Source organism: Aulostomus chinensis, chromosome 19 (genome assembly GCF_037954235.1).
Source record: "Aulostomus chinensis isolate RoL2024-O1b breed Wild chromosome 19, RoL_Achi_v1.0, whole genome shotgun sequence".
NCBI classification, from domain to species: domain Eukaryota; kingdom Metazoa; phylum Chordata; class Actinopteri; order Syngnathiformes; family Aulostomidae; genus Aulostomus; species Aulostomus chinensis.
The window spans coordinates 24864002-24880966 of NC_141338.1; the positions used below are offsets into that span (position 1 = coordinate 24864002).

General features: G+C 45.9%; 1 protein-coding gene across 3 annotated transcripts in view; it reads left to right on the top strand.

Moving 5' to 3' along the window:
• dcc (DCC netrin 1 receptor) overlaps positions 1–16965 on the top strand; it is a 330071-nt gene that overhangs the window by 63073 nt on the left and 250033 nt on the right. For all 3 annotated transcript variants that reach the window (XM_086186581.1, XM_086186582.1, XM_086186583.1), the window contains exon 2: positions 16392–16748. In XM_086186581.1, coding sequence (XP_086042707.1) covers positions 16392–16748 — 357 coding nt within the window. The remainder of the gene's footprint in view (positions 1–16391; positions 16749–16965) is intronic.

The window sequence follows — 16965 nt, forward strand, 5'->3', positions numbered from 1 at the left end:
AAAATAGGCTTTTACAGTTTCTAAACAGCACCTTAAACATGTCGAGGCTGTGCACCCAAAGCTGGTCATTTGAAAACCTTGATTTACAATTGTCTCTCTGGTTTGGTTTGGTTTGGTTTTTCAAAAACTGTACACAGACAGACACAACTGTCTGGCAGTATTTGTCAAGATTTGACAGAAAATGTGATAAGGTGTCAGTCGATAGTAATCCTCATCTGTCTGCACACACCCATCCTGTCACACACACACACACACACACACACACACACACACACACACACACACACACACACACGCACACACACGCACACACGCACACACGCACACACGCACACACACACACACACGCACACACACACACACACACACACACAGTGACAGATGCCCAGACAGTATCAGAGGGGTCTCAGTGTTTATACTGTCAGATCAGGGGATGACAGGAGAGGATTCCCCAGAGAGAGAAAGAGATTGAAAGATGGGGGAAGGAAGGAAGAAAGATTCAGGGACAAGGAAGAAAAGGGATGTGAGTAAAGGATGAGAGCGTGAGATGTCTCTGTGCGTTGATTTGAAATTGTTGGGTCATTCAGCATAATGAGTGTTCAAGTCTGGATTTCTGTGCTTCAGCAGCACTGTCATGGCTGACGTGGTGAATTATACATACATCTCCTCAGCATACACTTACCACTCTGCCGATCTTATCTCACTTTTCAACACAAATACAACTCATTCATTCATCTGCTCCTTTCCCTTCTACAAAGCTGATTTGTGGATCCATGTAAAGCTGGAAGGACACTATCCTACCATTGAGTTTTCAGAGTTTTATAATTACGTGCTTGTCGTTGTTGTCATCGTCGTTGTCCTCGACGTCGTCGTTGTCCTCGACGTCGTTGTCGTCCTCCACTTATCCAGGTCACGGGGGGCGGCAGGCTCAGGAAGGAAGCCCAGGCTGTCCTCTCCCCAGCCACTTCAACCAGCTCTTTAGAGAGAATCCCGAAGCGTTCCCCGGCCAGCCGAGAGATTTTACCCCTCGCCTTTCGGCTAAGCCCCCTCTTTACCATAACGGATCGCTGTAGCACCTGCATCACTGCAGATGCCGCCCCAACCCACCTATCAATCTCCTGCTTCATCCTACCCTCACTTGTGAACAAGACCCCGAGATACTTAGATTCCTCCACCTGGACGTCCTGGAATGGGCAGGCCACCCTTTTCCGGCTGAGGACCATGGCCTCAGACTTGGAGGTGCTGATTCTCATCCCTGACACTTTGCATTTGGCTACGAACTGTCCCAGCAAGAGCTAGAGGTCATGCCCTGATGGACCTAAGAGGACTATGTCATCTGCAAAAAGCAGAGACGACATCCTCCCACTACCAAACTCGCCCCCCCCCCCCCCCCCACTGCCGCACCTAGAAATTCTGTCCATAAAAGTTATGAACAGAACCGGTGACAAAGGGCAGCCCTGTTGGAGTCCAACGCTAAGTCTGACTTACTGCCGGCAATGTGAACCAGACTCTCACTCCTCCGGCAGACAGACTGAGCAGCCATTTGTAAGGGGCCATCCACCCCATACTCCTGGAGTGCCCCCCACAGGGTGCTCCTGGGAACACGGTCATAAGCCTTCTCCAAATCCACAAAGCACATGTGGACTGGTTGGGCAAACTTCCATGCCCCTTCCAGCACCCCAACAAGGGTGAGGAGCTGATCCACGGTTCCACGGCCGGGACGAAAACAACATTGCTCCTCCTGGATCTGAGGTTTGACTGTCACGCTTTAAGGGTTAAACGACATAAGACTGAATACAGACTCTGGCCGTGTATCTATTTTGGTTTTATTAGATCTTAGTGCTGCGTTTGACACTGTTGATCATGGAATTCTGCTGCACAGGTTAGAAAACTGGGTTGGACTCTCATGAACGGTCCTCAAGTGGTTCAGATCTTACTTAGAAGACAGGATGTATCTTGTTACAATCAACATCTATGAATCTGAAGAACTGGCAATGACGAGTGGCGTCCCCCAGGGGTCCATATTAGGTCCCCTTCTGTTCAATTTGTACATGTTGCCTTTATGTCAGATTATAAAGCAGTTCAATATTGACTATCACAGCTATGCTGAAGACACACAGCTTTATGTATCTGTGTCGCCAAGGGGAATTAAGTTCAGTTGAGTCACTATGCCATCAAACTGTTAAACTCCTCACTGGAGGGGGGGAGGGCCAACAGCAGGACTGTAGGAGAGGGCTGAGCACCAATAACCTGCCCCGATAACAACCGGACACTCGTGCAATACAAGAGAATGTATATTATTATGATTATGATTATTATTATTATTGTTACTACTGCTGCTATTATTACTATTATTATATTATATTATATTATCATTATATCACCACTGTGACTGGCCCCAGTAGCCTTATGGCTGCAGCTCACAACAGCCCCCTCAACAGTGGCAATGGAGTCTATTCAGATTCAATGCCCCGAGATTCAGTCGAAGGTCTGCTGGAGGTGGGAGTTGAAGATCATTCTGACAGGTTCTTCTGCCAGGCGTTCCCAGCAAACCCTCACTACTCATTTGGGCCTGCTGGGTCTGCGCGGCGTCTTCCCCTGCCACCTGATCCAACTCAGTACCAGATGGTGATCAGTTGACAGCTCAGCTCCTCTCTTCACCCGAGTGTCCAACCCTAACCCTTAGGCCGCAGGTCAGATGATACGACTATAAAATCAATCATAGACCGACAAGGATGTCCTGGTGCCACGTGCACTGATGGACATCCTTATGTTTGAACATGGTGTTTGTTATGGACAAATTGCGACTTGCACTGCACACCACTCGGGTTCAGGTTGGGCCTGCTGTTCCTCCCAATCACGTCCCTCCAGGTCATGCTGTCATTGCCTACATGAGCGTTGAAGTCCCCCAGTAGGACAATGGAGTCCCCAGTCAGGGCGCCATCCAGCACCCTTCCCAGGGACTCCAAATAGGGTAGTTAATCTGAACTGCCGTTCAGTGCATAAGAGACAACTGTCAGGACCTGTTCTCCGATCCAAAGGCACAGGGAAGCAATCCTTTTGTCTAACTGGATGAACCCCAATGTACAGGCAGAGAGTCTGGGGGCTATCAAAAAGCCCACCCCAGCCCTCTGCCTCCCACCTGGAGCAACTCCAGCGAAGGAGAGAGTCCAACCCCTCTCAAGAACTTGGGTTCCAGACCCAGAGCTATGTGTCAAGGTGAGACTGACTATTTCTAGCGCTAACGCTCAACCTCTTCCACCAGCTCCAGTTCCTTTCCAGCCAGAGAGGTGACATTCTATGTCCCAAAAGCCAGCTTCCATGTCTGGGGATCAGACTGCCAAGGCCTCCACCTTGGTCTGCTGCCCAAACCGCACTGCACCGGACCCTTTCGGTTCCTTCCGCAGGTGGCAGACAAGTCCATGTGACCTTTTCGGGCTGGGCCTGGCTGGACCCCATTGGCTAAGGACCGACCATCGGGTGCTCGCCCATGGGCCCCTACCCTGGGCCTTGCTCCAGGGCAGTACTACAGGAACCCTCTGGGCTGGGTATACCAACTCTTGCTCTTATTTACCATGAAGGGTCTGTTAAACTGTTCTTTGTCTGGCCCTTCAGATCAGTCTGCCTTGAGTGACCCTACCAGGGGCAAAATCCCCCCAACAGCTCCTAGGGCCCTTAGGGCACCCAAACACCTCCACCACAATAAAGGAACGGTTCAAGGAGGAGGTTTTTTAAATTTCACTTTACAATAATAACCTTTTTCTTTGGCTGCATACCATCCTGTATTTCTAACAATGTACAGTATATGGTTGTGCTACAAAAAGAAGCAGGTTTCAGCATTCTGCTGCCTTTTTTGGTAAAGCCTGTCACAGAACAGAGCGAAAAACATGTGGGACATCTTATTTTTTGCCTGACAGGCCAAACAGAACCAACCAAAGGAATGAGAGGAGGACCTGGAACCTCAACCAATCCTGAAAAATCCCCTTATGTCTGCACTTATTCATGAAGATAGAGGCAGAGTTTGTTTTAAAACATGGAAAGCCTCATTTAATTAAAAAAAAATCCTGCTGACAGATTGACGTGCTTGACACTGAAATAACCTCCTTGGCAGATATAATAGAACCATTTCACAATGAAATAATCAATAAAGTTTCTGTTCTGCCACTGTTCACAATTAGGCCCTGGATTATATGTACACATACGTCCACATTTTTACATCAAAGGTCATGAGCATAGATGAGCAAGTCAAAGACCATGATTGTGTTCTAAATTGATCAATATTGGTTATTAAGTCAAGTCAAGTCAGGTCAGTTTTATTTGTGTGGCACCAAACCCCAACCAAAGTTCTGTCCTGACTCTGTCCAAGTAGAGCAGGTCCAGCACCTCCCTCCTTCAATGAACCTCCACCCAACAATTCTCCATCAGCAAGCACATCCTGCAACAGCAGCCACCAGAACCTTCCTTTACCAGCAGGAAGGTGGAGCAGATCCAGGATCAGTGGAGAGCAGGAGAGCAGGAGAGCAGGACAGAGACAAAGACAGAGAATGGAGGAGGACAGAGAGACAGAAGGAAAGAGAGGGACAGAGATAAAGAGGGAGAGAAAGGAAGAGAGACTGATGGACAGAGACAAAGACAGAGAATGGAGGAAGACAGAGAGACAGAAGGACAGAGAGGGACAGAGATAAAGAGAGAGAGAAAGGAGGAGAGACTGATGGACAGAGACAGAGAATGGAGGAAGACAGAGAGACAGAAGGAGAGAGAGGGACAGAGATAAAGAGAGAGAGAAAGGAGGAGAGACTGATGGACAGAGACAAAGACAGAGAATGGAGGAAGACAGAGAGACAGAAGGAAAGAGAGGGACAGAGATAAAGAGAGAGAAAGGAGGAGAGACTGATGGACAGAGACAAAGACAGAGAATGGAGGAGGACAGAGAGACAGGAGGAAAGAGAGGGACAGAAATAAAGAGAGAGAGACAGGAGGAGAGACTGATGGACAGAGACAAAGACAAAGAATGGAGGAAGACAGAGAGACAGGAGGAAAGAGAGGGACAGAAATAAAGAGAGAGAGACAGGAGGAGAGACTGATGGACAGAGACAAAGACAGAGAATGGAGGAAGACAGAGAGACAGGAGGAAAGAGAGGGACAGAAATAAAGAGAGAGAGAGACAGGAGGAGAGACTGATGGACAGAGACAAAGACAGAGAATGGAGGAAGACAGAGAGAAAGGAGGAAAGAGAGGGACAGAAATAAAGAGAGAGAGACAGGAGGAGAGACTGATGGACAGAGACAAAGACAGAGAATGGAGGAAGACAGAGAGACAGAAGGAAAGAGAGGGACAGAAATAAAGAGAGAGAGACAGGAGGAGAGACTGATGGACAGACGGGGACGTGAGCAAGTTTTTATGCCATAAGGTGGAGCATATTGGTGCATAGTAGTTATGACAGGCCCCAGAAGGCACACACACACACACACACACACACACACACACACACACACACACACATGAAAAAAGTTTGGCCGTATTGATACTTGCCATGTCAGGCCATGATCCAGGAGTTAGTCAAGCTCAAAAGCCAGCACCAGTTTCTCCCATGTAAAGAAAATAGATAGTGTCTGTAACTGCGTGCTGTCAAATGAATGTACAAGGATAAAATCTTTAATCAGCTCATTGGCCTTTCATGAATTGCTGTCATCACAGTCAAAATTTCACTGACAGTTTTTTTTTTATATATAAAACTGGATTAAAAGCAAGAGGCTACTTCCAGTTCTCTGCCTGAAACCTGCAATTCTAACATGAACAGAGGAAAACACTGTACATCTGTTCGGTCTCTTTTGTCCAGCTGTGATCTTCCACACAAATAACAGTGATATGATTGATTCTCAGCAGTTGCTTAAAATACAAATCCTGCTGATGGTCTGGAAAGTTTAAATCCAACACAGCTGTTGTTGAAACCTGCTGTTTGTTTCTACAGCTGAGCTTTCTGCTGACCTCAGGCTTCAAATCATTACACACACACACACACACACACCTGAAGTCCCTCCATGTGGGTCAAGGATGTCACTCTTCCTGGAATGAAATTCAACCCAGGCAGCACTTGTGTGTGCTCTAAATCATATTTACCAAACCAAATTAGCAAAATATCGAAGTCATTTGCAGAAGCGTGCTGAGGTGCTCTAACAATCACCTTGCATCACACCTTTTCTATACAACACGTCGAAAAAACAAACCCGACAGTTTCTGGTAATGTGCTGAAGGTGAAGTGCTTTAAAGGATTCCATTAAAATCTCTCAACAGCAACAAGATGCCAGATTTGCGCTGCTTTCACGGCAGCTGGGCTGACATGCACCGTGACGACCGCTGTCCTTAAAAACCAACAGTGGCTTTCCCGGGGGGCGAGACGAATTTACATAAATGATTTATGCAAGACAGCCAGTCAGCAAGCCTTATTTACATTTCACTTTGTATGTGTGTGTATAAACAGGGTCAAATCTTAACATTTTACATTTATTCTCATTAAATATGTGCAGGTCAATGCATGCAAACCATGAACAAGATGAAATCAATATGCAAACAAATGCACTTAGTGCACTCACAAATTCACACACACACACACACACACACACACACACACACACACACACACACACAAGCTAATAATGAAATCATATATTCCCCCCTAACCTTGATCCCCACAGCTGAATGCCTGAGCCAGGCCCACTTCTGACCCTAAAACCACATCTTCGCCCTCGTAAAGCCTTTAACTTTGAGTTAAGGTGGCTGGACCCCCGCAGAAAACAACACACATGTATGCACAACACAAACTTTGATTCCCGATCAATATTATTGATCCAGGCTGGCCTTGTGATGTTGAAGGCTGACTCTGTGGAGTTATCAGGGTAAGAGGTCTACCTAGGGTGAGAGAGAGAGAGTGAGAGAGAGAGAGAGAGAGAGAGAGAGAGAGAGAGAGAGACAGACAGACAGACAGACAGACAGACAAGACAGACAGCACTGCAAGCACAGATATCGAAAGAGTAAATATGGGAAGAACTGCTTGTGAGGAAGGGGAGGGGAGTGAGAGGAGGATAGAGGAGGAGAGGAAACAAGGAAAGGTTGGGGTGCACAGGGAGGTTCAGGCAGAAGCAGATGAGGATAATGGAGTAAATGAAGGGGAGAGGGAGGTGTAATGAACCATTGGAAAGATGAGAATCTCTAAAATAAATCACTTCAAATCTGCACATCCTAATAATATTATTAAAATAATGCATCAGATTTTCAGGGTGCTTTTCCAGGTTTTTATAAAGTCAAAGGTCACAGTGGACAGCTGCTGAGCTCTCACGGCAGGCACACAAATGGCAGGACAAACTAAACTGAAGAGACAGTTCAACAAGGACTGAAACCCAACACACAAGACACAGGTGAGCGCACAAAAAGCAAGAAACAGACAAAGACAGGAAGTACAGAACCTGGGACCAAGGAAGGAGTGAATTTCAAAACAAGACAAGAACTGACAGAAGGTCTGATGAAAACACAAACCAAAGACTCCATGGAAAACCAGGAACAACCCAGAGGCCAAAGCTGTACAACAGAAGTGTTCATGATGGTATCTCACGCACTTGAGTCCAAAAATAGTTTTGTCAATGGCTCTCAAATAGAGGTTCTAAAAGAAGTGGAGTCTTGAGACAACACACTTGAATTGTGTTGCATTTAATCAAAACATTTCAAAAAGATAATTAGATTAGAACAAAACTGATGAGCCAAAATAGTTTTTGGAAGGTTTTTAATGAGCTGTGGTCCTCAATCAATAACAGTTGCGTGTAGAAGGCTGAGAACCACGGCTGTACACATTTGAGATCGAGGCATTTTATTTTTCCAGCCATTATCTGTCTGTGTTAGCTTGAAACTTGTTGTTGTAGCGCTAAACCCTCGAGTCATTTCAGTTCCAGGCCTTGCAGTTACGCTATGCTGACCTTTTCCACCAGCCGCTGGAGGTTTACAGGGGTGTTTGGCTGGCGGCAGATTGGTAGACCATCAGACGGAGCTGCACACCACTGACCTTCCACCTCCAGAAATGGTTTCCAGCTGAAAGACATTTTCTCTACAACATGGAACCAATTTTATGTTTCTTCCTGCTCAGTTTGCTCTGTCAAATATTTGCCACAGAAACTCAACCTCAACTGTGGAGAAAGAAAACCAGTGAAGGTTCATTATACTGTGAATATTATTTGACCTTAAAAAAGCACACCACATGCAGTGCATATTTCAAGTAAATAAAAATAAAAAATCAGGAAAAGAAATATGAGAGGATTAAAGTGAAACTGAAGACCAGAAGAAAGAAGGAATTAGTGGCTTTAAAATAAAAACCCTGAGCATCATCACTCCTTCTCCCACCCTCACGATATTTCTTTTCATCCCCACATTTCCTTTCATCCTGCCGCTTTTAGCTGCTGTGTTTTATTTCTCGACTCTCAGGGTTTTCAGGAAGTGAATTTGTGATCAAAGACCAATAGAATCGCTCTGACACCATTTCCACTTCGCGCTGCAGATTTCATCCTGATATGATGCTGCTGTTAGCTCACTGCTCCATCTCTGAATGCGTTGCTCTGTCTCAGATCACATTACCTTACACAAGCAGCTCGTGCTTATTGTGGGTGATTAGCATCCTGGTCCCTGTCGCGTGGTTGGGAATGCCTTTCACTCGCAGATATTCTTCAACTGCTCTTACATTCGGACAGCAGGGCAGGCTTTTTACTTTTCTCTTAACAGTGTAATAACCAGCAGGGGTTTGCTAGGGGCTTTAAGGACCCCTCCTTGTAGCTATTGTGAAGTGTTCTCAGGGGTCTTTAAATTGTGATTATGAGGTTTTTAGCTAAAATCACCAAACCTTGCAAAGCCCATTTTTTCTGCTGCCAGTTGGTGAACCAGTCTTGTGTGAAGTGTTGACTGCAAACTGATGTGTGGTTCGTGATGTTGCTCAGACCAAGAAACCTCATCCGTTGCTCTCTCACAGCAAAGTATCTGTGTCAGCATTGCATCCCACGACAGCACATACGTGTTGATCCGCCATCTCCTTCTCTACTCCTCAGAGTCGGACCAGGCGGAGCGGGCAGAGCGGGGCAGGAGCTTGTGGCCTGCCCAGTGGCTTTGTGGCGTGTGAAAGCCAGTCTGCCCCAGCCTCCCTTTTAAGGTCTGCTAAATGCTCGAGCTCAGTTTTCTGAAGTTGTGTCCCCTAGCATCAGAAAATGCCGCATGAACATGCGAACAACATGAAAAACTTGATTTTCGTCGGAGTTGGTCTTTAATATAGTTAGCAAACACGTAAACTCCCATTACCTTGACATTCGCCTCAGATTTGAGACGGACCATCGTACATTCCCTCATCCTGCTTCGTAGGAAGTTAACATCATGTCACCCGTCATGCAGCTGATTGCAGTCATGCTCCTGTCTTTTGGAACTTTGATAGAAATGAGATTTGAGAGTGGTTAGTTTCAAAGGTGTTCCTGGTGTCTGCGTGCTGACACTGTCACTCCTCAGTCTGAGTCCAACATTGATGTGAGTCACACGTTAACAACGAGAGTCTGTCGTCTATGACAACTATTAATTGGTTTGCTGCAGCTTCAGAACACGTTGGTGATAATGAAGCAATTGGACATTTGGAACATTTCCACCTTAACATCACTGTCAACACTTTACAACGTTGCCTCATTGGCCTGCACAGCAAGGATTGAACCGCTGATCCGTGTTGGGAAGTTCATTTTCGACATGAACTAGTTCAAAGTTCAGTTGACAGATTTTTAAATGAACTCGTTCGGTTCAAAGTTCATAATTCAAAATTTTGAACTAAGTTCCCAGTTCTAAAAATGAACTGGTTCAGTTCTTTTTTCCCAGATGTTGCTTTGAGCTCTTATTTTTTAAAATGCCTGCTCCAGCCCATGGAGGACCACAGACAGCAGCTCAGTTCTACCAAGGCAACAAGGCGTCAGCCTGCATCTTCATCTTCAACTTTGTGTCCTTCAACCTCCTTTATTTACCTGCACAAACCTTGAAAGGCTCCCTGGTGCTTCAGTTCAATTTGCTGTTTCAGCTTTGCAGTGGATGCGACTGAAGTGCGTATTTTCTTTCTGAATCCCAGCGGGCAATGTTTGCACAGAAATGTAAGATTTTTCTTACACCAAAACCATCATCGACCAATGAGAGACAGTCCTTCATCAATTTATTGCTTCTCAAATGTGTCCTGCAAGAAATGTATTTCAGGATGACATGCTAAGGCTTGGATATCTGGCTTTATGTGTGTGTGTGTGTGTGTGTGTGTGCATGTGTGTGTGTGCGTGCGCACGCGCGTGTGTGTGTGTGTTGAGCTCAGCTGTGAGATTGCAGGAGGGATTATGGGAGTTATAGTTAAATGAGACTCAGAAGGTGAATGACAGGTGAGGCTTGTTAATGAAGGCTTACTGCTAAACACACACACACACACACACACACACACACACACACACACACACACACACACACACACACACATACTTTTTGGATGCTCCCCACAGTCTGAATGCAGTCTTCTTTGCAGACTCAAACCTGTGGTGTCAGACACTGTGGGAGCAGGGGCTTGTATGTGTGTGTGTGTGTGTGTGTGTGTGTGTGTTCAGTGTTTAGAAGGTCTTGGCTGTCATCCACCTTGCTGTCAGCGACTCCATTCTCATCACCTCGACTCCTGGATGGCTCTATATCTCTCTGTCTCTCTACCTCTGTTGCTAAAACCGGCTCTCGGAGTATCTCAGTCTCTTGCCATGGACCTGCTTTGGGTCACTTGATACACCTGTAAGGTTGCAGAGCAAATAGTGTGTGCAGGTCAAGGGTCTATTCAATTGTGAGGAACCAAGACCTGACCAGGGACTAGTCACCATTCCCCAACACATAAACTGTTCCAATAACAGTTTGTTTATGGGCATGTCATCAACCATTTAATGCCAATTTGGGGAGTGTGAACAAGCTGGTGCCTGCTCATGACTCATAAGGGACTAACTGAATGTAGATTTATAAAAGTGAACCTCACAAAACTCAAAAATGATGCAATGTTCTTTGATTACCCAGATACACACCAATATGGAGTGTGAGAGTGGAACGATAGCAGAACAGGAGAACTCTACTTCTTCTTTTGTCTCTCAACTCAGATCTGCAGTTGAGGTGACATGTGGTCTCCAATCTTCATGATCACTTAGCCATCATGTTAATCATGTATGATCAGATACTTATCAGCTATGAGAAGATATCAGCGCCTCCTGGAACGTCACCTTATCATGGTGGAGGAGTTTTAGTGCCCTAAGGACCCTAGGAGCTATGCTGTCAGGGGGCATTTTGCCCCTGGTAGGTTCACCCAAGGCAGACTGAGGGTAACTGGAGCCAGGCTGGGGGTAGGGGCCCGTGGACGAGGGCCTGGTGGTCGGGCCTTAGCCCATTGGGTCCGGCCAGGCCCAGCCCAAAAAGGTTACATGGACTCGCACCCCTATGGACCCACCACCCACAGGAGGAACCGGGAGGGTCTGGTGCTGTGTGGTTTGGGCAGCAGACCAAAGCGGGGGACATTGAGTCCAAATGGACCATGTTCCGCTCTGCCATTGTCTAGGCGGCCATTGTCAGCCGGTCGTGGCAGTAATCTCTGAACCCCCTGGTGGACACCAAAGGTGAGGGAAGCCGTCAGGCTAAAGAAGGAGGGCTACATGGCGTTGCTGGTCTGTGGGTCTCCTGACCGGTACCAGCAGGTTAAGCGGTGTGCAGCCATGGCGGTTGTCGAGGCAAAACCTCGGGCATGGAAGGAGTTTGTGAGGTCATGGAGACTAAGTGGGGATGGGAGGGTAGTGGTGAGATAGTTGGACGGTGGAAGGAATACTTTGAGGAACTCCTCGATCCCACCAACACATATTCCATGGAGGAAATGGACTGGGGGGGGGGGGGGGGGGGTCATCCAATCTGCAGGGCAGAAGTCACCGAGGCAGTTAAACAACTCTGCAGTGGCAGAGCTCCAGGGGTGGATGAGATCCTCCCTGGGTATCTCAAGACTCTGGATGTTGTAGGGCTGTCTTGGTTGACTCGTCTCAGCAACATTGCGTGGACATCGGGGGCAGTGCCTTTGGAGTGGCAGACCAGGTTGGTGGTCCCCATCTTTAAGAAAGGGGACCAGAGGCTGTGTTCCAACTATTAGGGATCACACTCCCCAGCCTCCCTGGAAAGGGTCAGGGCAACAGTCGAACCTCAGATTGAGGAGGAGCAGTGTGGTTTTTGTCCCCCAGGAGGTTTTCCAGGCATGTCCGACTGAGAGAAGGCCTCGGGCCGTCCCAGGACATGTATAAACGGAGTACAACGAAGATCAGGTTAAGAAAGCAGCTTATGTTTATAACTGCAGAGCATTGTGGCTGTGAGTGTTTGCTAAGCTCATTCACCCTTAACTGTCACTAAGACAAAAGTCTGCTCCACCTGGGCTGTGTTTAATGAGACTTTTAATCATGAATAGTTTTACATACAGCCCCCTGAATCTGAAACAGACTGGACCCAAATGATTTTCAGTCTAACAGGTCCTTCAGAGTCTAGTTGACGTCACAACGACTTGACTGCATGATGCATCGTACTGCTGCCGGTGCTGGTGTTCCCTCACTGTACGGGGCTCTTCTGGTCTATTTGTCCTCCAGGCTGCTACAACCCAGTGTCTTCAGCTCAGGCCTCTCTCATTTGAAAAAAAAAAAAAGAAAAAAGACTGAAATGTATTTCACTGGTTTTAGATTTACTTTTGGACCTCTTGGAGTCTGCAGATGTGGATGAATGATTACGAGCACAGATGTGTACAAAGGTGACAAATGGGACCAAAAACTGAACCTGATGTTCTGTCTGTCTGCTTTCAAAGGATTTCTGCCACAGCAAACCCACGTTGATGCTCCTCTGTACTGCAGAACTGCAACCAAGGAGAGAGCATCCAGCAGTTCTAATTCCATTATGTGATTTGTATGAATCAACTGCAGTCCAACAGTAATATGAAGGATCAACAAACGATGTGTGTGTGGAGTACATTTGTTTCTCATATTTCATAAAAATGTCCAACTCATTTGTTTGTTCCAAGTAAATGTAATTCTGGGACAAAGGTAGTCACTTTCAAATGAATAAATCAGTTGTAAAAAGATCAGTATTTTCTAAAGTGACAAAAAAAAGTTTCATTGTTGTTAACTTGGTTGCCGTTTGTCATTAAATCTTTGAAAAAAATAAATCCAAAAAGTTAAAGATTCTCATCAATTGAACATTGAAAAACAACATTATAGATTTGGTATCCAATTACAAACACACTCCATGTTTCTGCCTGTTGTCGTTGTCAACCAGTGAAAGTGATTTTGTGTGGAGGGAGTGTATCGACTCTTAGGGTTGTTAGAAAGGTTATCTTTTTCTTTTTTAAATACAAAAGTAACTGTTTTTAATTTTGCAGCCCAGTCCAGTCTTATCATACATGATCAAATCAAGTGATTGAAAATGGTTTTCATACAACATTTCTATGACCACTTATTGACAAATTCCCTAATTTTTCAACTGACTTCTTCACAAGACTTTCGGCTCCAAACGTGTCTCTGCTGATCGATCAGAGGCTGAAACTAAGGAGCACCCAAATGAAGCAGGAGCAGTAAAAAGTGACAACCTGCTTCATGAAAAATGAAAAGACAAGAGTCGAGCAGATGGAGAGTGATAGCATCAAACTGCAGGACAACGAGGACAAGGACACACTGATGAAGTGACTGTGTGTGTGTGTGTGTGTGTGTGTGTGTGTGTGTGTGGAAGTGACTACAGATAGAGCTGTCAAGATAGTGATTTACTGATAGAGAAAGGGAGAGAAAGGAGGAGGACTGCTGAAGGGGAATCAATAAGAAGGAAACCATGAAGGAAAAGAGAGATAGAAAGTAGATGTAGTGAAAGAAGAGAGGGAAGTAATGATTCAGGAAACCAAGGACAAGTATAGGAAGGATGAAATAAATGTTAAAGAAAGGGAGTGGGGGAAGTTATCTCTGTTCACCTCTGGTTTGGGTTCCTTAAAAACTTCTTTTTTATTTGATTTCAATATTTTTAGACGAAACTTCTGTTTTCCAGAGTCTCTCCACCAGAGTGAAGTTCCTGGCAGTGTGCAGACTGATTTATACTCAGGCCTTCATGTTGTGAAATAAAAATGAATGAATGCTATTTTTATAGACTCATGGTTTTAGAGGCATCATGCTGAGAATACAGCCCGGTTATCTGCAGGCCCATGTGTTGTGTTTACTGTCACAGAGGAGAAATAAATCTGCTCATGTCTGCCACTGGCGTCACTGGGAGAGCTTGTTAGCAGTACTGGGAGTAACTGAACACATTTACTCGAGTACTAGTTGTCTTCTTCCTTAGCCCTCTTCATTTTTCTCTATTTTATTCAAAAATTTAAAAGTAGATCAGACATGAATATAAATAGTGTGTTAATAAATTAAAATGCATCACTGTATATTCCAGCTGTTCCCAACCTGGAGACCCCTAATACAGCTGCAGGTGTCCTTGAGAGATTCAATTGTTCAGTAACTAATCGAGAGGAACAAAAGTTCAAAAACTCGATGTGTGGCAGGGCCAACACATAGAGACAGACAACCATTGGCTCTCCCAGCCATGCCTACGGTCAATTTAGAGTCTGGATTAACCTGGTCCCTCTTGATGTCTTTGGACTGTGGAGGAAGCTGGAGTACCAGAGAGAACCCATGCAGGAACAGGGAGAATATATATATATATATATATATATACAGTATATACACACACACAGACACGCACACATTTAGCTAGACAGATATCTGCGTGTGAATAAATGTGACTCTGCATCTTGATGAGACTCTTCAGGTCTCTTTCCAGGAAGCACTCAGGCTCCGAACGGCAGCTTTGACCAAACAAACTGCCTCTCTGATCAGGATGAAAGTCTTTTTCAGCATCAACATCAAAGGCGAGAGGAAATGCCGCCGCTGCTGTTTGCCGCCGTCAAAGCCTTTCACAAGATTAGACTAAATATAAGAACATGAAAATGAGTCCAACAGGTAAAAAAGGCTTTGATCGCGCTGAGTGATCCAGCAGTGAGGTATAACAGGTTAAACCTATTCTGTTACCTCGTCTGCTGTGTCGACTCTTATCTGAGAACACTAATCACACACAAAGAACGTCTGAATAATAAACAATCCCTAACACAAATAAATTAATACGGAACAGGAGTCAAAATGCATGTCCTTCCTTCGCTGTGAAATCCCAACTTATCTCCTCGGTTGAAACCATGCTGAGTGACATCACAGCAGCCATGTTGGTGCAGGAGAGGTTTCCCAATGCTCCTGGTCTGGGTTCAGCATCATCGGGAGTTAGAACACGGTGACTGGTTACGACAGCTTGGCGCTTCACGTTCGCACCACATCGCCACCCTCTCTTGTGTCTATTTTGGCTCCACAGTCGAATGAAAAGTTTTGATTGGTTGAACAGGATCACATGAGATTCACCGAGCGTGCAGCATTCAACTGAATTGTGAGCTTCCTGGGAGGTTAACCCAGTGCTGTAAACATTACAAGACCTGCAGCAGATAGAACAGAAAGACTCTCAAGTGAAATGTGTCAAGATGTCTTTTCTGTGTCTGCGTGTGTCTGAAGGCCTCAGTCTCCTCGTTCCAAGTCCTATCCTGCACCAGGGACCAGATGCGATCTGATGACACAAATCCTGCTTGCAGACTCACCCTTGGAACATCCCAACTTCAGCAGATGCATGTGAAAGTTATTTCAGTGTGCATTCATCATTCTGCACAGTGAAGGTCAAATTTATGTCAGCAAAACACATTTGAGTGTGGAGGGGAACTTTAAGTCTGGTGATTTAAAACTCATCCTTCCTCAAGAGCAATTATGCTGAACAGCACATTTGACAGGTTTCTTTGTCACGTTCAGCCTGAAGCAGGGTGGTGTTTGCTGCACTCGGAGCCTCATTAGCTAATTAAATAACCCTTTCATGCTTCGTGGGCACAACAGGGGACAGCTCGTCAGAGGCCTGTCCTGGTATAGGAGGGTTTCATTAGAAAGGCTGTTGTTGCGATTCAATAGGTGCTTTTTTAATGGGGATTTATGTACATCCTGATCAGGAGCCCATGAACACGAAACCAGGCCAACAGATAACAGGTGGGCTTGAATAGGAGGGCCCAGGGTGATCATCATAATATCGCTGTGGTGAGTGTGTGAGTGTGTGTGTGTGTGTGTGGGGGGGGGGGGGGGGGGTTGACATAATTGACTCCTTGTTTGTTCTTAGTTCATAAAAGTCCATCCATCATGTTTCTAACTGTTAACCTTGCTTGATTCTAACATGTTGATGTGTCTCCTCTCTCTCTTCAGCCTCAGATGCCTCCTCCTCATCCCCCTCTTCATCCAGTCTCGGAGGTTTTGTGGACTTCACTTTCACCCAGGAGCCTCAGGACACTGTGACGGTGCGGGGTGGTGAGTTGCAGCTTGACTGCCAGGCCCACTCAGATTTACCTGTGGGAACCCCCACAATTACGTGGCGTAAGGACGGGGTGCTACTCAGTGCAGTGGTGGATGAGCGGCGGCGACAGCTTGCTAATGGCTCACTGCTGGTGCAGAATGTGCTTCACTCACGGCACCACCGACCTGATGAAGGTGAATATCAGTGCCTTGCCACACTGGACGGTCTGGGAAGTATTGTGAGCCGGACTGCCAGGGTCACCGTGGCTGGTAAGCTGTTCTATTCTTCTCTATCCTATTCTGTTCGATTCCAGTTATTGTTGAAACACATCTGATTGGACGGAGGTCTGTGACCAAATTCTCTACATTCTATAACTCAGTAGGCACTTTTCTAATCAGGTTATTGTCCTGCTCAATAGATTCAATCTCTTTTCCTGCCTGTTTCACACACACACACACACACACTTAGCTTTTTACCTCTTGTGAC